The sequence below is a fragment of the Watersipora subatra genome, chromosome 7 (genome assembly GCF_963576615.1).
Source record: "Watersipora subatra chromosome 7, tzWatSuba1.1, whole genome shotgun sequence".
NCBI classification, from domain to species: Eukaryota; Metazoa; Bryozoa; class Gymnolaemata; order Cheilostomatida; family Watersiporidae; genus Watersipora; species Watersipora subatra.
The window spans coordinates 45,847,526-45,871,189 of record NC_088714.1 but is presented as its reverse complement, the minus strand read 5'-3'; the positions used below and the strand labels follow the sequence as shown (position 1 = coordinate 45,871,189).

Below are 23,664 nucleotides of genomic sequence, written 5' to 3'. Positions count from 1 at the left end.
GTTATTCATGTTTGACTGTATGTGGAAATGCGATTATATACAAGCTCTTAAAAGCTCAAAAACGAACAGTTTATCTCAGCTATCACGAAAACGCCGTAGATTTGAATGCCTTAGTAAAACGGCTCAAATGGTACGTAGTTGAACACGATGGCTTCTGTTTACACTTTCATGCAACTTCATTCGTTGAAATATTTTCACAAATATACTTCACACATTCAATAAAACCATGTCAACTGTCCTTACACGTTTATTTCATCATCATCATTGTAATGCTGTCACTTTGAGCACGGATATCTCAAAACATACCGTAAAAATTCATTTAATTTTTTAACCTGAGCTCAAAGGAGTGCATCCTCTGATGATCATGAGGAGTCTGTTGGTCACATGTGATAGTAAAAAAATGCTGCAGAAATTGTTCGCGCAGTTTGGCAGAAAGTATGGGTCAAATGATCAGATTACGACTAGATGATTAGACCAAACTGAAACGAAACTGTAAAGTAGCAAGCACTTATATTTGATACAGGCTATCCGGTAGAGCCTGAAGTATTTGTCATAAATTAGTGCTACGAAACGAAACGCTTTATATTGAGCCTTTTATTGGCCTTTAATTTCACGTGATAACATCATTTGTCAAAACAATAACCACAATGTTTGAGTACATCATCAAAATAAAGAGATTCCAAACTACCACCTTTTCGTGATGGCTGCGATTAACTGTTTGTTTTTGAGCTTTTAAGAGCTTGTAATCACATTTCCACATACTTTGCACCTGTAACACAGCAGAGTACGACATGGTGAGCCTTTTGATACCAAATAACTATAAGTGATTTTTGTTGCAAGTCAATCCTTAACAATAATTGCTCTTTCAAAGAGGAATCTGCATATTCAGAGTTATTTTGTAATTTCCTTATTCTTTTGGGCTTACAGATCATTCATTGTTCCTAAAAAAGCGAACTTGCTACGCTGGTCATAGGTAATAGCCACAACTCACATCATCAAGTTTTAGGAATTACAATGGCTGCATTACACAACACAAGATTTTAAATAGCAGAATGTACAGCTGCTGTAAAGCTGTTTACATTCCACTGAGTAACCTATAAGAAGTCAGCCACAAACCTCAGACTCGGAAGATCAGTGTAGTACTGTGACTCAACACAAAGGCGACAGGATCAATTAAACACACGGTAATAGACTTTTGTAGTTCATTTGAAGTGAAGGTTCATGGTATGGTTTTACCTGCCTTGCACCGATAGAAGTACACATTGAGATGCTCGATGATCTTAGTTCAGATGCCTTCGTCAACATTATGTGCTCACTGATTGCTCTCCATGGACAAGTATTAACACCAGTATCTGATCAGGGAATACATTTTCAGGGAGTTTCAACTGAGCTGCAGAAATCTTTGGGCAAAATGGATGATAGCAAATTAAAGAACTTCATCTCAAAAACATGGCAGAGTGAACATTCAACCCACCTATAACCTTCCACGCTGGTTAAATATGAGAGTGAGAAATTCAATTGATCAGAAATATTCTTAACACAATGCTAACAGACTTGTACACTCATCAGACAGCACTACAACGAGTGTGCTTTTCCATGACTCAATGGTGATCATAAATAGAAAAATATTGCGAGATCCCACACTGAATAATCTAGCCTCAGAAAGATCGCTAACCAAAATGATATATCAAGTTTGACGGCTGATATCCAAAGAAGAAAAGAAGAGATAGTTCTATATACAGTTTTTGCAGTGTATTTTGACAATGCTGGAAAGAGAAGACTCCACAGTCACCTACAGATTTGTCAAAAGTGGCAATTTCCTCAACGAAATCTAAAAAAGTGTGATGTCGTAGGTAAAAAGGATGAAAATGAGTTTTGTGGACATTGGTCGGTAGGATTTGTTCACAAAGTGTGCGTAAGTGCAAATGGTCTAGTGAGAAAAGTCAAAACTGCTTTAGTTGGAAAACGGCACGCTAAAGGAAAGAGGGCTGTTGACTATCAGATATTGGAGAGACTTGTGCAAAAATACATTCTGTTAATGGATGACTAAGAGAGAGGTTGGTCTTTCGTGTATTATTTTCTTTTATTGTATTTGCAGTACCTTGTAGAAGTATCCGTTATCTGTTTTAAGCTTTCGTTTACAGTTTTCTGCCCCCGTTCACATGTTTCATATATTTTTGGTGTTGTATTAGACACAGATAACTATCCTTGTTTTGCAATGTGCATATATCTGTACGTCTTGATCATATTGAAATTGTTGATTGTAAGCTGCATGTTTGGTACTTAATAAATCAGGGCAATTTCTGGAGAAGGTATTTGTATGTAGTAAAATACAATGGTGCAAGTGATCATGCAAACTGCCGGGTCTGACCCTGAACTGGATGCAAGGTTTTCTTGTCTGCACACTTACTGCAGCTTCAAAACATTCATTGTTAATTCAGTAAATATTTAGAGCAAAGGACTATAAAGTTTTGAAGCATTACAAATAAAATGGATATTTTCAAAGTGGTCTTTGAGTTTATTGTTTTTGCGAAAAGTTTATTGTGAGTCAATTAACTAAAAAATGTATACAATATACCAAATAATTAGCTCACGAAACACACTTCTTCTATACAACGTGCTTCAGATTCTATTAATATTTGAAACAGTCACTCGTGAAATTAGTTTTCAAGACCTTGGTTACAATATAACATTACTGCTGCATTGTTATGTGATTTGTTGCAATAAAAAGCACAAGAGTGTTTCACACCAAACTAATCTAAACTAACAAAAGGTTGTTATTTCAATTTCATGCATATTAGCAATATTTGTAATAACAATTAAATTACTTTGTATAATTTAATTATTACAATACTGGACTACATTAATTTTGATTTCACCAGTTAAACGATACCAGAAAAGTAACTCACTAGTAACTTAGCATACCAAATAGTTTACACAATGAAAACATACGAAATGCGTAATTTGAATGTTATGCCAACTTTATGAATGCTTGGAGTAGTCTGCTCTTTGTTATAAGCTGAATGTTTGAGTTACAGTTTTGTTTACATTTTACTAGTGCTGATGTCTTTTCATATTATTAGTTTAAATAAAAATGCATAATGATTGTTCACACTAAAATAACAGAGAGTCAAGCATTGAACTTAAAACCCCTGGAATGGCAAGAGGTCATTCGCGAGTACGGAAATCCGGTCGACGCCATTATCAGTTAATGTCCTAGTTAATTTCATTGTGTTCAATGTGAGAAAGAAATCTAATTTTAGATTTAACAGCTATGGAAGGTCACGAATACACCGCTCAATCAAAGGAACAGACTACTGAGATTGCTACTAATAATTTATGTACGAGAGATAAGGGTGTAGGTGCACAGTGCTATTACTATTCCATGAACTGCAAAAACCGCAAAAATGGACTTTTAAAGGAAAAGGCATGACATTTCACAAGTGAGTCACTTCTACTACTAGTTCTATTACTATTGCTCAAGTCTACGACTACTAATAGTTGTGCTACTACTAGTTAGTACTGCCACTAGTTAGTTCTACTACACTAGTCACTGGATGAGTGAGAGTGGATCAGTGTCACTACTGAGTGTACGAGTTTGACTGTGTTTTGTCGGTGACTAGATAAATTTATAAGCTAGTGAGTGAAATGTTCTTCCTTCAGAACGAAGGTTTTTTATTATTTAAATTTTGAATTTTTTTTATATTAATATTTTGGAACTACAACCCATTAGGTTATTTCTAAATATTTATATTTGAAGGAAGTGTTTGTCGTGCTTATAATATTATTTATTGTTGTACCTGGATCTAGCTAGCAGTAAGGAGATAAAAGTAATAATACTATTGTTATAACTACTGTTGCTAACTAACTACTACAGTTTCATTTTAATTTTTAGATTTCCAAACAAAGCAACTGAGAACTCTCGTTATTTACAATGGTATCGCAACCGCAGAAGAGTGAATAAGCCTGATCCTTGAGCACTTATCTGCAACAAACATTTCAATGATTAATGTTTTGACAGCAGGTTAAAACGTTCGACTGAAGCCATTTAAAGGTAATATTTTTCAATGTTGAATGATACTTTTCAATGATTGAATTTAAAACCATATTGTCAAGCACAGTGCTGCAAGGTTGCTCAACTTAAAGTAGCTATACATATCTAAAAAAAATTTAGAAACCTCAAAAAGCACCCAAAACAGTGACAGCTGCCACAGCAAGTGCCTATGAATATGTCTGCGGCTTAGCAGTTGTGTGATCTGTTCTCTGTGATTCTTCATCTTTGTTTCTGGGATTTAATGTCCAACGCATAAATTATGCTGTCCTTTTTATCAAATGTTAACTATGTAATTGTTTTTTTCATTTCCTAGTTGTTGTAATAAAACTACATAACACTCCTGCAAATCATAAATTCCAAATTGGTAGCAATAACTTTCAATTTAGAACACAAAACATCTTTTTGGAACAAAAAAATCGATTTAAATCAAATAAAACAATAGAAATCGATTTTTTTGATTTAAAAAAAATCATCGATTTTTAACAACCCTGCCTACAACACAACAGGGTAAGACATAGTGAATCTTTTCATATCAAATAACGGTAATGGGAATTTTGTTGCAAGTCAACCTTTAAGCTTTATGCCTAAGATGGGTTATGAATGACTTCCAGTGAATATTGCCACATTTTCATTTTACATAGCGATATGGTAGCATTTTGAGCTGTTTTATTTTCATTTATCTTATTAGTTGTATTGTTGTTTATTAAGGGTACTATGTTTATGTGAATAAGACATTCATTTTTGTTGATTTTATGTAATTGTTATAATTGATGCTTTCGTTTAGGGGGTTGGAATAATAATCCTACTGTTACTCAGTTTAAGGCTACCTTCGCAAACTTATCATCAAATGTGGTGCAGAGTCAGATGCTAGTAAGACAGGTAATGTTACTGCTCAAAACGAGATTCTCATCATACAGGCTACTCCAGAAGTTGATCAGTTTGTGGAACTCAATGATTTCAGATGTCAAATTTCTGTTATAGGTAAAAGTATAGTCTATATAGCTGGCTACATTGTGCAAAAGCTAACTAAAGTGCTGTCGTGACATTGGCCGTCAGTTGCTGGTTACGACTAAATCAAATATCCAGTACCGACATCTCTATACTCTACTCAAGCTACAAAACAATGGAGGATTGGTGCGTCCATCAGACGATGTCATCAGGATCCTGCTAGTTGCAGATCAATACTTTCGTATTCATACAAAGCCAGATCCACTCCATTGTGTGGTGTATTTTATCAGTAGTGTAAGGTCTATTGATGTGTTATGCTTTGGGGAAACACCTTACGGATATGGCAGATGGCATATCCAACCACTGCGTCATTGATAAAAAACCTTATTGAGTCGTTTTACGATCTCCGACAGCATCATTATGCTAAAATCCTACACTCAAACTGCAAGGCGCATCTTTGTGGCATACAATACTAAAGTAGTACTTTTTAAAGGCCAGTAACAATATAATCACTGTAATATTCATCTGCAGCTGTTGTTGTGCTGTTATTCCTAATCTAATTTAGTTTTAAGAAACTGATGCGCCTTGGCTCAATATCCACTTCTATACAAATCTCCTTTTACACAGTTTCTGTAACGTGTATGTATAAGTTTAATCATCTGATTACACTAATTCCTGCATTTCCTTGTTTGCATCATTTTGATTATTCTCTATTACAATGGTTTTTAATTTCCGCTTAGTTGTTGCAGTAGTTCATTCCATCTTTTACAGATACTGTATTATACATATCATACATTCATAAGCTATTATCACTTAAATCTTGAAAACAGTTTCTGTTTTGGCAGTATACCTATGTGTTGTTTTTATCGAAATACTTCATGTGCTAAGTTTTTCCATATGCATTTATGCATATGTAATATAAATTTTAATATAATGGAACAGTTGTTATTTGCCTGAATATATCATTTACTGGGTTTATGCATTTGTAATACAACAGTTTGTATGAGTAACGTGGTCCACGAAAATCTATTATACATCTACTTATCATTTGATATATCCTACTCCATATGTTATAAATAGGTTTTCTTCTGTCAGGGCACTCTAAACGTTGTGTTGGAGTAGCTTTCATTAACACCCAGCTGGAAAATAACTATTCAACATGTATATTTCTGTCATTTTTCACCGTTTGTTTACAAACGGAAATAGCATTCGATTAGCTCTCCAATATGGCGCACACGTTACGTATTATTATCAACGTAAAAGTCACGTGATTGCCATTCCAGGGGTTTTAAGTTCAATGGAGTCAAGTACAGCCATTTTATTATCTTGTATAGAGCCATTTGTCATTCCCAAGCAGGTTACTCAGCTCACGGTTAAATGGTTCAAAGAATGCATCCATCATCAATATTGAGGGTGGGCGACATATGATGTGATTATGAGTTTTTGATATTGGAGATGGTTCTACATATTCAAGGCCAACAAAGTTGTAGACTTCTTGCATGACTGTGCCTGAGCTTGCTGAGTATTCCTCTATTTTGACAAAGTACATCTGTAAGAACAGAAATTTAAGTGATACCACTGTTCATGATAACATTATGAAGCAGCTAAAAGTACACAAATTAAAACAAAATAAGAGTAAATTGTAAACAAATAGGTCACATAATAGTTATAGAAGTTTGGCCATAAAGCATTTATATCTGTAGTACTATTGTTATTACACTTTTGACAGTTCCATTCACTGCACAGCAATGATAGTCTTACAAGTTAACAGTTCTCTTATCAATTCTCTTGACCTAGTTTTCCTAAATCTTAATTTATGTTGTTTACATAGAAAATAAAATTTTACAGTTTCAAATGTTATTATTATTATAAATGTTATTCCAATTTGATTTTTTTCAAGTAATTAGGCAGTATACTAAAAATTGTTCTAAAACAATCGTAGAATAAATTATTCAGACTTATCAGTAGTTTCAAGTGAATTCACTTGCAGTTACTGACTATAGCTATCCAGTACATGCTTATTGAATTATGGGCTAAGAGAATTCACGATCTGCTCAACAAAGAGAGAAATTGCCCATTGCTCATTCAGGTAAAACATAATTTAAAATTGTTTTCGCATTAATTTTATTAGCATGGAAAAGAATTTGCAAGCAGCTCATTGCATAGACATTTGTATTTTAACAACATTTACTATGCTTTCATGAAAGCTTTTTTCAAATGAATTGTGAAAAACAGTTTGATCAACTTTTTATCAAATCGATCGCATATTTTTTCTTTGTTTTTCTCATGGCACCTGCTAAGTATTCTCGTAGCACATTGACTAGGTCAAGTCGATAGAGCTCAATTGAGTTGGCCAGTAGTAAATGCAAGCAGTATACATAAATATTACAAAACTATGATGTTGACAAACTTTAGTCATTAAAAATGAATTTACACAAAGTTTTATGGATTTTATCAGAAATTATTGATATTTTTATCATTTGCGATTGTTTTTGATGTGTGAGACAATTTGACTGCCAAGATTAAGGTACAAGTTTCAAGATTAAGATGGAAAAAACTTGACACGGTTAAAACGCTTAGAAGAAAAATAGGTCCTACACGTGCAAAATGATGTAGTTAGTTGTTATCGATGCTATAGTTGATATCGTCTATTGTTTTTAACTTGCAGTGTTAAGCGTCTTTATTCTAAAAGTATTTTTCCAACTACAAACGTCATGCCTTGGCTTGGTCTGAGCCTTTTAATCAAGTTCAAGCTTTTTCAATTTTCATGCAGTCAGATCACCTCAAAAAACGTCAATAACAGTTACAAATCATAGAAAAATACTAATGAAATCTAATAAAATTTTGTATAAGTTAATCTTTAAACCTTGAGTAGTAAAACCTAACGAGCATCTTTGCTGATATTAAGTGAATTGCTCAATCATAGCTTTTTTGTCAACTGACCTGAGACATGCTAATTTGATTGAGAACCTGCTTTAGGTGAGTCGAGTAGCAGCCATCGTAAAGCATCTGTGTCTCTGCCAAAATTGGTGCACTAAATAAAGTATTGTGACCATAGACACATCCAGTAGGTCCGTGGGCTGTTATGCAACTCTTTGCTTGCTTTATTCCAGCACTCATAACATCGTGGAAAACCTGATTTCCAACAGTAGTCAAGTTTGTTCCGGTCTGTGTAAATATCGGATTTATATATTTTCATTATAAACATTGGCTCAAATTAATTAAGGAATCATCATTCAAGTCTACAAAGAATTATATTTTTTAAGAGCTCACAGTCAGCTACACACCTGAAACATCAAAATAATTGACAATGCTATTTCCTCTAAACTTGATAGCTTGCTTTCATACATAATTACGCTGCATATCTGATGTTATGTTGATAAAAAAACATTAGACCTTATTCCATGAACTCTATTTGTTTCATTGCACAAAGCTCATATACACGTATATACTATATACTATGTAAATATTTAGTTACAAATTATACCTATATATACACCCTTCTAACTTTTAAATGAAGGTGTTGGTATATTTATTTGTGCGATAGGCTATATATACATATACATGTATTTGTAGCATTTTAGATAAGCCTGGGCATGTATATTTCTTTCTAGTAGTTCAAGCGGGCTAGGTGAAGTGTGAAGCATGCTTATTTTGACCAATCACAATTAAAGATTGGCAGTTGTAATAAGTATGTCCACAATTATTCCATAATATGGCAAGGTAGTCATGTAATGTAGTGGTTAGCATGCTTGTTTACAAAATCTGTGTTTCCAAGTTCATTTCTAGTGTGGAGTTCTTATATGTAGTTTTATTGTTATAACTGAACATGAAACAACAACAAACACTCAGATTTATATATAGACTAGCTGAATGTCGAACATTGCGCAAGTAATTAAACTTATTTTTTGGAGTAATTTATGAATTTGTACTAACACATGAATATGATTCCATTAATTGTGAGTAACTTGAGCTAGTTTAAATTTTCACGATAATAAAATCTGTGTCTGCTTTTCCTTTTGGGAAAAAGATTGCACCTCACAAACATCAATCCCATACAATTGAATACGCAGATGTTATACTAAGCGCACTACCAGCAGGCCATGCAGCCACTTAGTCAATACTATGGATAATTGTGCTTATAATCGTTACATATCATCACACGTTATGCCAACAAGTCATGCATATATATATATATATATATATATATATATATATATAAAATTTATTCATGTAAAACCTTAGATAAAAAACAACTTCATTACTATTAGTTTCATGTCTGTTACGCAGACAATCATCAGATAAAATTGTTTTGGTCCAACTGAGTTATATATGTAAGAGAGGTGTAATTACTATAACGACTGATAACTATGTAATTGCATTTCGTAGTGTGTATTTAGTAGAATGTCGGCATGTGGAAGCTAGCTCGTTACGCTCGTTGAGTGAGCTCATTTCTAGTTTTGTGAGGATGATGTACTTTTCTGATATGCACAGCCTGAACACACCGTATACAATTAAATGGAAAATCATTCAACACGCAAGGCCATACGACCCAGCCACCAAGCGTTGTAACCTGTGCATATCAGAAAAGTACATCATCTTCACAAAACCAGAAATGAGCTCACTCAACGAGCGTAACGAGCTAGCTTCCACATGCCGACATTCTACTAAATACACACTACGAAATGCAATTACATAGCTATCAGTCGTTATAGTAATTACACCTCTCTTACATATATAACTCAGTTGGACCAAAACAATTTTATCTGATGATTGTCTGCGTAACAGACATGAAACTAATAGTAATGAAGTTGTTTTTTATCTAAGGTTTTACATGAATAAATTTTATATTTAAGCTCTGATCACTCATTGAGCGCTATTTGGCAGCTTTAACACACTACATTGGAATATATATATATATATATATATTTGAAAAATTATTGCGAAAAAAGTAAACTTTTAGTATTTGCGTTACAAATTTGTTTCGTGCGAAGCACTTCTCAGACGCAATTGTACTAAAATGAAAAGCTGGAGTGCTTCGCACGAAACAAATTTGTAACGCAAATACTAAAAGTTTACGTTTTTCGCAATAATTTTTCAAATATTTCATACTCCACTAATAATCTTTTAGGTTTTTAGTGTAGAGTTCTCTTTTTATATGCTTTTGCACTTGCTTTTAGTTAATATATATATATATGTATATATATATATATATATATATATACTAGCTGTGCTACCCGTCGCTGCCTGGGTATCAAAAATCAACTTATAACCGCTGAGAGTTAATGAGAGTTGCCTGCTACTTGCTATTAGCCTAGCACATTGACAATGGATAATTTGAGTAAGCTTACTAACAAGAGCTACTGCTTCTCATGACGTTACGCTATTACCTTACATCGTAACGTCGTCGTTACGTACTTGCTCCCATATAGCAACATATATATCACCTAATGAATACGTCAAACTCGTGTGGCTGAATTGGTTAGGCGTCAAACTGGCAAACCGCAGAGTCTGAGAGCAAGTCTTCTACGATACAGGCATTTTATTCCAAAGTTTTAATAATTATAGCTAGAACTACACACATACCAACCAAATTTGATACGTGTATATATAGATATACATATACACTCAAAGGTTGAAGTTACTAATCTTTATCCAGGTTGGTGTTTCTCCATGGGGTCATGAAAGCCCAGAGAGAAACACCAACCTAGATAAAAAGTAACTTCAACCTATTCCAACACTCTATCTAGTATTGTATATGCATTTTCTTTAGGATCATGAGACGTCGGAGAGAATAAATATAATGCCAGCTGAATGCCGGGCATTGCCTGGGCAACAAGTTCCTTGCACGGAAAACATATTTTTATTTAACATATAATAACAGTTACCATTTTAGCTTTCAAACTTCCTAACCTGTGAAAGTTGTTTTGTTTAGGTCAAAGGATTTAAGAAGAAAAAACAAACAACTTTAAAGGCTTTTTAAATTGTAACTTTTAAATTTTATATAATGAGAAAAGATCTTTGTTGAAATAAGTTATTAGAAAAAAAACTGTAAAGGTGTAAATGTTAAATAATTAGCAAAAAATGCCTAAATGAAGCCTGTTTTGATACAGTTACAATAAAAAATTATTTGGTATACAATTGTATGCAATTGTACAATTATACAATTGTATGCAATTGTATAATTGTATAAAATTATATAAATTTAATTTGTTTCAATGTTGGCATCAAAAGGTGAAAATAACGAATGAAGTGGTACAGAAACCCATAGTAATTATCTAATGCTAACACTCCGTGGTAAAGATCATCAAAACCTTATATACATACATACATACATACATACATACATACATACATACATACATACATACATACATACATACATACATACATACATACATACATACATACATACATACATACATACATACATACATACATACATACATACATACATACATACATACATACATACATACATACATACATACATACATACATACATACATACATACATACATACATACATACATACATACATACATACATACATACATACATACATACATACATACATACATACATACATACATACATACATACATACATACATACATACATACATACATACATACATACATACATACATACATACATACATACATACATACATACATACATACATACATACATACATACATACATACATACATACATACATACATACATACATACATACATACATACATACATACATACATACATACATACATACATACATACATACATACATACATACATACATACATACATACATACATACATACATACATACATACATACATACATACATACATACATACATACATACATACATACATACATACATACATACATACATACATACATACATACATACATACATACATACATACATACATACATACATACATACATACATACATACATACATACATACATACATACATACATACATACATACATACATACATACATACATACATACATACATACATACATACATACATACATACATACATACATACATACATACATACATACATACATACATACATACATACATACATACATACATACATACATACATACATACATACATACATACATACATACATACATACATACATACATACATACATACATACATACATACATACATACATACATACATACATACATACATACATACATACGTTCTTACGTTCATACGTGCATACGTACATACGTGCATACGTACATACGTACATACGTGCATACGTACATTCGTGCATACGTACCTATGTGCATACGTACATACATGTAAGTGCATACGTACATACGTGCATACGTACATACATGTAAGTGCATACGTACATACGTGCATACATACATACGTACATATGTACGCATGTGCATATGTACATACTTACGTACGCAAATACGTACGCAAATACGTACGTACATACGTACACATGTACATACGTACATACATACGTATGTAAACACATACATACATACGTACATACATACGTACATATGTACGTACATACGTACGTACATACGTACGTACATACGTACGTACATACATACGTACATACGTACGTACATACGTATGTACATACGTACGTACATACGTACGTACGTACATACGTGCGTACATACGTATGTACATACGTACGTACATACGTACATACGTACATACATACGTACATACGTATGTATGTGCATACGTACGTGCATACATGCATACATACATACGTGCATACATGCGTACATACATGCGTACATACATACGTGCATACGTACATACATACATATCTACGTACGTACTTACATATGTACTAATTTAACTTTGTTAATAATTTTTGACATGTACATACATACTGTACATGTCAAAAATTAGTAACAAAGCAATATGCTAACATTAGTAACTATAGTTACCTACCCTGACTTTAGTGGTGACTTTAGTGGTACTATAGAGAGTACTTACCTTTGAGACCGATGTATAACATAGGCATAGATTTTATCTTAAAGGTTGACTTGAAAAAAAATTACATTACCGTTATTTGGTATCCAAAGGTTCGCCATATCTCACTTTTCTGTGTTACAGGTTCAAAGTAGTTTGAAATGTGATTAAAAACTTTAGAAAGCTCCAAAACGAACAGTTAATTACAGCCATCACGAAAATGGCCGTAGGTTGGAATCCAATATTTTGATGACGATTCAATTCAAAATGGTTATTGTTTTGACATGTGATGTTATCAGGTGAAATAAAAGGCCAATAAAACGCTCAATATAAAAGATCTCATAGCGCTAGTTTTATAACAAACAGTTTGGGGTCTACCGAAATTTTTTTTATCAAATATAGATGCTTGTTACTTTACAGTTTCAGTTAGTTACAGTTCTTGAACTGAAACTAGCATAATCTGATCATGTGACTCATTATTTCCGCCAAACGGCGCGAACAATCTCTACAGCATTTTTGATCATCCACTGGTGACCAAAAGGCTCCTCATGTTCATCAGATGATGATATGTACCCCTCGAGCTAAGGTTAAAAAATAAACTGATTGTTAGGCTAGGTTTTGAGATATTAGTGCTTAAATTGACAGCATTACAATAGACATGATTTTATTGAATGTGTGAAGTTAATTTGTGAACATATTTTGATGAATAAGGTTGCATGAAACTGTAAACAGACGCACATTATGTTCAAAAACATCACATTTGAGCCATTTTGAGAGGGGTTCCAGCCTACGGCCATTTTCATGATTAACTGTTCGTTTTTGAGCTTTTAAGAGCATTTAATCAGAGTTCTACATATTTTGAACCTACAACACAACAGAGTAAGACGTCAAATCTTTAGATACCAAACAACTAAAATGTAAATTTTGTTTCAAGTCAATCTTTAAAGAAGTCTAGCTTACTAAACACACACTTAAAGCTAAGTTTTAGTATGTATTTTCCTAAATTAATCTTCAACTATGTCATAGGCCAGATTTTTTTCACTTATCTGTTTTCAATTTCATTTTTATTATAATTTACAACGCTGAACTGAAATAGCAAGGATCGTATCTCTTTGAGAAGTTGTGGGAAGGAGTTCAACAAATAGCATATTGGCAATTTTGTTATTTCACCATAGTCAGTACGCCAAATTAAAAATTCAATCTTTAAAATTTCAATTTAAAATTTTTGTTTTTGTATGACAGAGAAAGATCTTACAGCAGGGGCATCATGACTTGAGAGTACCCTGTATTAATTAATCGCATCAATTAATATTAGTAATATCAACAGTAGTATGGCTTACAATACAACAAAATGAACCTCGGTGACAGTTTTCTGTGTATACTTACTAGGTATACTAAAATACTTTCATCCTCTTTATTACATATACGTTAGAGTTAGACCTCACAAACTACATGTTCTCTTTTTAAAGGAAACTTCCAAATAGCAAAGTCTAAAATGTTTCAAGCTGTTTTACCTTGTATAAACAGACACAAAATATTTGTGTACATGATTGAAGTTGTCTTACCTTGATGTATTGATAGAAGTACTCTGCAATAGCTCTGTCAGTTGGATTCTTAATCGTGACTATAAACCTTTGGTTTGACGAATTGATGAATGGGAACATGGCTGTTGGCAGGTCCACATTGAGAGTAGAAAACAAGTAATCAACCTACTAAACATAAAGCTCATGATGATGGAGTTATCTTCACTTCATTACAGATTACGTACAACCTTTTAATGCAAGTAGCTATGCAAGCATTTAGGTATATGTGTGTAACATCCGGGGCAAGAAATTATAACTATTGTAACTTGCATTAGAAGCTGTGAGGCAGTGTTCACAATGCAGATAATAATGCTTTTGATTATCTGCACTTCCAACAGAGGTCAAAGGGACAGACGGGAAGTATCCGGCTCGTGTAGCGTCTCGAAGTTGTTCGATTGGACATACATCTGTGACGAACAACACACGATGTAATGCTTTTGGTTAAAATAGATACAACTCACACGGCCTATGTGTACTTGAGACTAATATGTATACAGATATATATATATATATTTATAATGCCAATTGCCAAAATATTTTATATATATATATCTATATATAATACATCTCTATATATCTATATATAATACATCTCTATATATCTATATATAATATATCTGTATATATCTACATGTATATATAATATATCTGTATATATCTACATGTATATATAATATATCTGTATATATCTATATATAATATATCTGTATATATCTATATATAATATATCTGTATATATCTATCTATATCTATATATACATGTATATATATGTATATGTATATATATATATATATATATATATATATATATATATATATATATATATATATATATATATATATATATATATATATATATATATATATATATATAACTAACTAGAGAGTGGAATAGGTTAATGTTACTTATCTTTGTTCCAGATTGATGTTTTATTCTGGGGTCACGACAGGTCTATTTCGTGCTGGTGCACTCTTCAGGTGACTTGTGTTGAAATGTGATTTCAACACAAGTCACCTGAAGAGTGCACCAGCACGAAACAGACCTGTCGTGACCCCAGAATAAAACATCAATCTGGAACAAAGATAAGTAACATTAACCTATTCTACTCTCTAGTTAGTTATAACACTCCGCACTTTTTAGAGCGTAGAGTGCTGTTAGCAGTAGGCCTGACAACTTATCTATTATATATATATATATATATATATATATATATATATATATATATATATATATATATATATATATATATATATATATACATGTATATAGAATATATTAAGAACTGAAAACTTTAAAAACATTTTACTACCTAAAGTTTCATGGTTGTTACCATTCATCAAACAAAATTAAAAAAAACAAAAACATATATATATATATACAAATATATACGATATAGATATATATAAATGTCATATGATGCCAAAATATGTTATATATAATACATTTATATATAGATATAATATATATATCATATATATATGTATGTAAATATTATATATAGTATAATAAAATGTATATAATAATATATATATTATCATATATATACAGATATATATATGATATAGTATATATATATATATATATAGATATATATATATATGTATGATATATACGATATATACGATATATATAGATGTTATATGATGTCAAAATATGTTATAAATATATCTATGTATAATATGTCTATATATATAGATATAACCTATATATATTACATATAAAACATTATATGTAGTATAATATATTATAATATATATAATAATATATATATTAATATATATCAATATATACAGGTATATATGATACAGATGTATGTATATATATATAATATATATATATATATCTATATGTAATATACGTATCTATATATTATATCTATATATATACATGTAGATACATTATATATAATATATATACATTTATTATGTATAGTATAATATAATATGACTTAATATGTATAAATATATATATATATATATATACATGTATATATATATAACAGATATATATCAGATATATATATATATATATCTATATGTATATATATATGCATCTATATGCATATATATATAAATATATATTTAATATATGTCTCTTATAAAAATATTCCGTAGGAAGGCGGGGACGTATTGGGAAGCGGGGCGCATTGAGAAAGAGCTGAATATCAAACTTCAACACTTTGTGTAGTTGTCATTCCACCCACAAGAATGAGGAAATGACATCTCTGCTCAGCCATATTAATTTTGCCCACATTGCATGATGGAGAAAACTTTGGTGAGTACTTATTCACTTTTCTTAACTAAAAGTAAAATTGATGTTGAATTGATTTTGCTAATTAAGCATGAGAGAATAACCGAGAGGGAGTGTTTTAAGTTTATGAAAACCATTCTGATTATCAGCTGAGCACATTAATACTAATTTGGGCTTGTAAAGTTTTCACATAAAAATAGTTCAAGTGTTTTGAGTGCTGTCGAGTTACTACGGGACGGGGTGTATTGGGACATATTCCAAAGCACTTTATTGGTCCCAACGCATCCCACAAACTATCTTGCTGTTTTCATAGTTTGTTTACAATTACCAGATTGCAAGAAAAGTTAAATACTGTTCTATGCACTTTATCAAGGCCATGCTAGCCTTAGCAAAAAGTAACAAGAGTTCAGTAATTGCTACTTGCTTTAAAAATGCATAAATTATATTATAAAGTTCTAGTACAGAGAACCATGGTACGTAATCGAAAACCAGCAACATGCATTAGCCATACAGATGAGTATATTACAGCTGCTGTACAACTGTTGTTAGATGAAAAATCTACATTGCCAGGAGCAGCTACTAACTTTAACTTCAAGAAGTCAACATTTTCGCATTATGTTGCCAAAGCAAAGAATGCAATCGAACAGGGCTAATCTCCAGAATATATTTGCAAATATAACTGCAGGTTTTAAAGTAATTGGAGTTTTGCTATATAACCTGAATGTTTTAACAGAAGCAGACTTTTTGGCAGTAAATGCCTCCGAGAGGAGATTTCCAGGGACTGAATCTAGTATTAAGATATCTAGTAATTTGAGGCAAAATTGTAACTTAGAAATTACTATTATATTAATATCATATTACTATCATATTACTATTATATTACTATTATATTACTATTATATTACTATCATATTACTATTATATTACTATCATATTACTATCATATTACTATTATATTACTATTATATTACTGTTATATTACTATTATATTACTATTATATTACTATTATCTTACCATTATATTACTGTTATATTACTATTATATTACTATCATATTACTATCATATTACTATCATATTACTATCATATTACTATTATATTACTATCATATTACTATCATATTACTATCATATTACTATCATATTACTATCATATTACTATTATATTACTATCATATTACTATCATATTACTATCATATTACTATTATATTACTATTATATTACTATTATATTACTATTATATTACTGTTATATTACTATTATATTACTATTATATTGGCACAAACAAATAATCCATAAACTTTCTTGATGTGACTTTAAATTTACAAGATGGCAACCTTAAACCTTTCCAAAAGTCAGGTAATACAACACTATATGCGCACAAGCAAAAGAACAATCTACCTTCCATATTGAAAAACCTACCAGGCAATATCAACAAACAATTAAACGCGCTGTCATCAAATGAACCACAATTTAACAGCACAGTGCCACCATACTGAAAAAAACAACAAGAGTGGATACAACAGCAAACTACAATATGATACCAAAATGAAAAAATACAAAAAATGTAACAGACAAAAAGAGATCCCACGGTACAACCCCATACATATACACATGTATGTATACATATAAATTGTCTTCAGACAGCAAATTGACTTGTATTTATTAAATAACAACATTTGCCATTCTAACTTTCAAACTATCTATCATGAGAGAAATGTTTTGTGTAGTTGAAATAAATCAAGAAAGAAAATAAAAACAACTGTAAAGGTTTTCAAACTTTGTCAAACAACAGTAACATTCAAATTTTATATCATGAGAAAAATGTTTTGCACAGGTCAGATAAAAAAAACAACTGTAAAAGAGTCTAAATTGAAATGTGAAATAAATAGCAAGTACAATAGCTAAATTAAGTCTGTTTTGCTACGATTACAATAAAAGATGATTTGGTAATGATACAATTAATGCGAACTGGGAAAACAAAATAAAAATCCTAAATACTTTGTATTAATAATAACAATTCGTGCATAAAAGTGTGTGATTATAACAGAGGTTGCTGTTCCAGCAGAAGCTATCCATCAAAACTTTGAATACGGCGATATTGATAACTCTCAATATTGGTACAAATGTAAATATGAGATATTGAACTGTATTTGTCTGACTGAACAGATAGAGAATTTCAAGGCTCTTCCCACCAAGATGATACAACTGTCAGCGTGAAAAGACTTGGCCTTGACCGCGATACAGCAATTAAACCTTATAAAAACCCAAAAATAGAAGTTTAAGAAAACATGAAAAAGCATCGTGTTTCATAGAGTTATTAGAATTCATAGAGTTTCAAATACTACATCATTTACCGTCATACCATTTACGGTATACGATAACACCATTGATCAATACGCCTTCTATACCTCAGTGATCGACAGTGTAGATTTTAAACTTGCGGTCACAATCTTTTGAATTTAAATTCACCAGAACACGAAAATTTAATTCCAAGATTGTAATAACTAAAGCTGGACATATACCGAAGGACAGGCAGACAGACGAAAAACTTTGAGAAATTTATATATAAATATATAAAGATATCTATATACTAGAAATTCCACTGTCATACAGCCCACGACCAAAGTGATATTGGAAAAAAAAGGGTACTGATGGTTGAGAAATGCAATATTAGCAGTCAAATGGCACTGCAGTGCAATAGGATAACTGCAATAGTAGCTGTAATGTACTGAGTGTGGGTGTTATTATTTACAACAAATAGCAATAATGAAAGGAAAAGATTATATGTTTATATCTCTTCCCCTGCAATAGGAGACATGCAATATTGGCCAATAATAGAAGTAAAATGCACTGATATTATTAGAATAACTAATATTATTAATATAGTAATAATATAAAACCAATGCACAATTTCGTTTACATTTCAAAACGTCATAGCTAACAATATCACGAAGTTGTGATATTTATATAGATTTAAAAAAAATCTGTACTACGTAGTCATTGTTCTGTAGTCATCCAAACTTATAATTAATTATTGTAATAATCTCATAAAATACGTTAGGAAAAATATCATCGTCATTTCCTTCACTTACATTGCGTTGGACATCAGTTAGAATACCAAAGTACTCAAAAGTGTCTAACAATGTCAGTTACTTTGAAATCGGCAAAAAATTAAACAATTTCAGTACTCCTACGTTAATTACAGAAACCTGCGGCAATTCGACAATGCTATAGACTGGTGAAATGTGCACGCTATTTTTCCGTGAAATGCGCACGACTTAATCGTTCTGTTCTCTGTCGCTCGGCGTTTTAAGTTCCGGTCTTAATTTTGATAAAAGTGAGGCTTAGCAAGTTTTAATAACGGTTTTCGGCCAAATAAATCTGTCTATTTATGTATAATCCGATGGGTTAGTTTTAGGAATTTGCGGTAACATTTCAAAGGCTTGGTAACATATTGAAATAGGTTTACATGCGTTTTGTATCATTATTATACTTAAACGACTTTACAGAAAAATAGTTAAATTTGTTGATAAGATTTAAATTTGTCGTTACAAGGATTTGGTGACAGCCGTTAACGGATAATTTTTTGGGAGTTGTTTGCACATGTGCATTTATCATAAATCTCCCAAACCAATCGCTTGGCTCGTATTTGGTCGTGGGATAAACAAGATATATTTATATATATCTTCAACAACATCTATCAATCTACATATATCCATGTATATATATATTATATATATATATATACATATATATATTATATATATACATATATATATTATATATATATATATTATATATATATATATACATATATGTATATATATATATATATATATATATATATATATATACTGATGCTACAGACAGCGCTATATATATATACATATATATATATAGTACTGTCTATGTATATGTATATATATATATGTGTTTATATATATATGTATATATATACTATATATATATATATATATATATACATATATAGTATATGTATATATATATATATATATATATATATATATATATATATATATATATATATATATATATACACATACCTATATAGGTTTATGGATGTTGGTGAAAAAAAAGATAAATATATATATTGTATATATATATGGTATAGGCCTATATATATATTGATATATATATACTAGCTGTGCTACCCGACGTTGCTCGAGTAATAGAAAAAGCTTTGGACAGAAAATTGATTTGTATTTAACATATAAACACATTTGCCATTCTAACTTTTAAACAACATATCATGAGAAAAATGTTTTGTCTTATAAACAATGAGAAGTGGGGAGAGTTGCTCGCTATTAGCCTGCGCGCTATCAGTCAGTAAGTTTAATAATGTGAGCGAACAGCTTCTCGTGACGTGAGGCTATGACCCACGTAGTACGCAAATATGTTGGGTATCTGTTCTCATATACTGACTTATATCGGCAAGGGAGCAGGTCAATTTCTGTGGACTAGTGGATAGTGCATCGGTCTGATGAACGTCAGGGCCTGAGATTGAATCTTCTGCGTTATGGAATCTTTATACCAAGATTTTAAAATCTATAGCCAGAATGCGTATGCACATATTTTGAGAAATATGTTTGCGTGCGCATGCGAGCGTGCGCGTGTGTGCGTGCGTGGTGTGTGATCTTCAATTCTACTTATTGAAGATCACAGCACTACTCATGAAGGCAGGCATTGATACGAATAATGACAACTTGTATATGTATAAGTGGTAAGGTCTTAACGACATAACCAATTAGTTCCACTTACCAAATATTGGCTCTCCATCGCTGTCCATAAAGACATCAAAATATCTGGCTGTAACAGCAGGATGCTGCTTTATCCATCGAGAAATTTCACCTGTGCCACTTCGTTTAAACCCCAGCTGTATGATTCGAGCTGTGCACACCATCTCTGCGCTAAATATAAGCCATGGTTGATGACTAAATAAATTACCAAAATTGAATAAATTATTGAAATTGACTATTAAATGGTTTGAAGTATGACATGTTATATATATTACGTTATAGAATACCATAACAACAAGTACTAAAAGCTATAGAACAGTTTATACAGAATTGAATTGACTAGTTGGTTTAATCTCTATGTAATAGCATACTCAGGATAGTCTTTTACTTTGGCGTCCGGTTTTAGGACATTGTATTCTTAGATATATATGGAAGTCTATTTTCCAACTCCAAATGTTTCATTGAAATGAGGCAGTGGTTATAGCAGAAGAACTCACTTTCCACTTTCTAAGCTGGCCAAAGCATCACTGCCACAAGCGGAAGCTGTGCAGTGGCTGAAACAAGTGGCATTTGGAAACTCGGACAGAATGCTGGCTTGCTCACAATTTTCTGGTGCTCGAAGTGTGATCGGATATGCCTCAGCTGGTACCTCCTGCAAAGGGATTAACGCATTTTCATCAACGCCCAGGCTTTTGTTGTGAAATAGAATGTCATTCAGAAAGTTGAGAAAAGCAAATCACGCTATCACAGCCTTTCAATACACCTACTTAGCTATGTCAATAATATTCGTCAATAGTCTATTAGGGTGGCATAAAAATCAAAGAGACATTGATTGTTATGTTATGTGATGGCAAGTCCTTTATTTATCATGTAAATACAACAATAATTTGCGGCCTGAACAATTTTCAGAAACTAACAATAGCCTTTAACTATTGCTAATTAAATAGTGGTAAAAGGAGCATGAGCCATCATATTCTATTAAGCTGACCGGCAAATGCAAAGATTTTGAGCTAATATGGAATGAAATTAATGGCTGATAGCTTGAATTGCACCCAGGCTTGATATCCTGGGTATGCTAGTGCGTAGAGATTAGATCAACTAGTCAATTCAATTTTACACCCAAAAAATGTTTGGATATGGATCAGAAGCACACTGTATTATGCTACATAAACTAACAATGCCAATACCTCACCCGTTCACATGCTTGCTCTATCTATCACTTTTTACCCTACATTGTTTATTCTTACACACGCATCCTTATTATGTTAGAGCATTGGACTGTAATAGCTATTTTTTTATCTTGTGTCCTATTGAACAAAAATTTAACATAGCAAAGAAAAACCAAACAGCTTACAGATGAATTCCAACAACAACAAAACAAACCATACTTCAACTACAAACTATCTGAAAATAGCCTTTTTTCTAAAAATAAAATAGCTAATGAATAAACAAATTATTTTTGTATTACATATCATATCCTACATCAGAAGTAAGTTATGTATAAATACCCAAGTATCTTCATTCACGCTGCGTCTTGCTCGTTGTCTTGATGAATGGTCATCTCGTGGGTCTTCGACGTTAATCATATGATGAGCAGGAGATGGCAGATGGTGCGAGGTTTTAGCGGAAAGGTGCATACTTATTGTTAGAATGCCACTGATAAAAAGCAGCATGGTAAGGGAAAGCAGGTAATCGACAGCCCTTATACGCAGAAGCCATCTCTTCAAACCTGTGACACATTGTATGTAATAATGATAAAGCATTTTAGCAAGCTCAACTGGAAAATTAAATTTGTACCTTCATAAGAAATGTCAAAAAGAAAGTCACGAACTAGCTTACTTAGCTGAACACTACAAAATAATGTATTTATTAAACCATCTTATAAAAAAGAAATAATACCCAACTATAATATTATATAAAGGTTTATTTCATGCGTCTTCACATCATCTTACGTAGACAGACAAAGAATATAATAATTAATTAAATATACTTACCCATTCTAGAAAACGCATACAGAGGAGAAAACAAAACTGGATCTTAAAAGCTGAGGTATAGCTATAGGCAGCGATACACTGTAGAAA

At 31.7% G+C, this 23,664-nt stretch overlaps 1 protein-coding gene across 1 annotated transcript; it reads right to left on the bottom strand.

Annotated features, from left to right (window-relative positions):
- Positions 1–6,323: 6,323 nt before the first annotated feature.
- On the bottom strand, positions 6,324–23,664 carry LOC137400809 (uncharacterized). The gene is made up of 8 exons (XM_068087147.1): positions 23,578–23,664; positions 23,092–23,312; positions 22,081–22,235; positions 21,606–21,754; positions 14,843–14,979; positions 14,555–14,698; positions 7,946–8,170; positions 6,324–6,551 (listed from the first exon to the last, which is right to left on the bottom strand). The coding sequence occupies exons 1-8, from the start codon at positions 23,579–23,581 to the stop codon at positions 6,324–6,326; spliced, it is 1,263 nt and encodes a 420-aa protein (XP_067943248.1). The 5' UTR covers positions 23,582–23,664.

What these genes read in the sequence shown, in the direction of transcription:
- LOC137400809 (XM_068087147.1), bottom strand. An exon ending in ACTTCTATCAATACATCAAG is followed by an intron (nt 8,171 to 14,554) that starts GTAAGACAACTT and finishes ATATTTACACAG; the next exon opens with ACCGGAACAAACTTGACTAC. An exon ending in ATCAAATTAGCATGTCTCAG is followed by an intron (nt 6,552 to 7,945) that starts GTCAGTTGACAA and finishes CTGTTCTTACAG; the next exon opens with ATGTACTTTGTCAAAATAGA.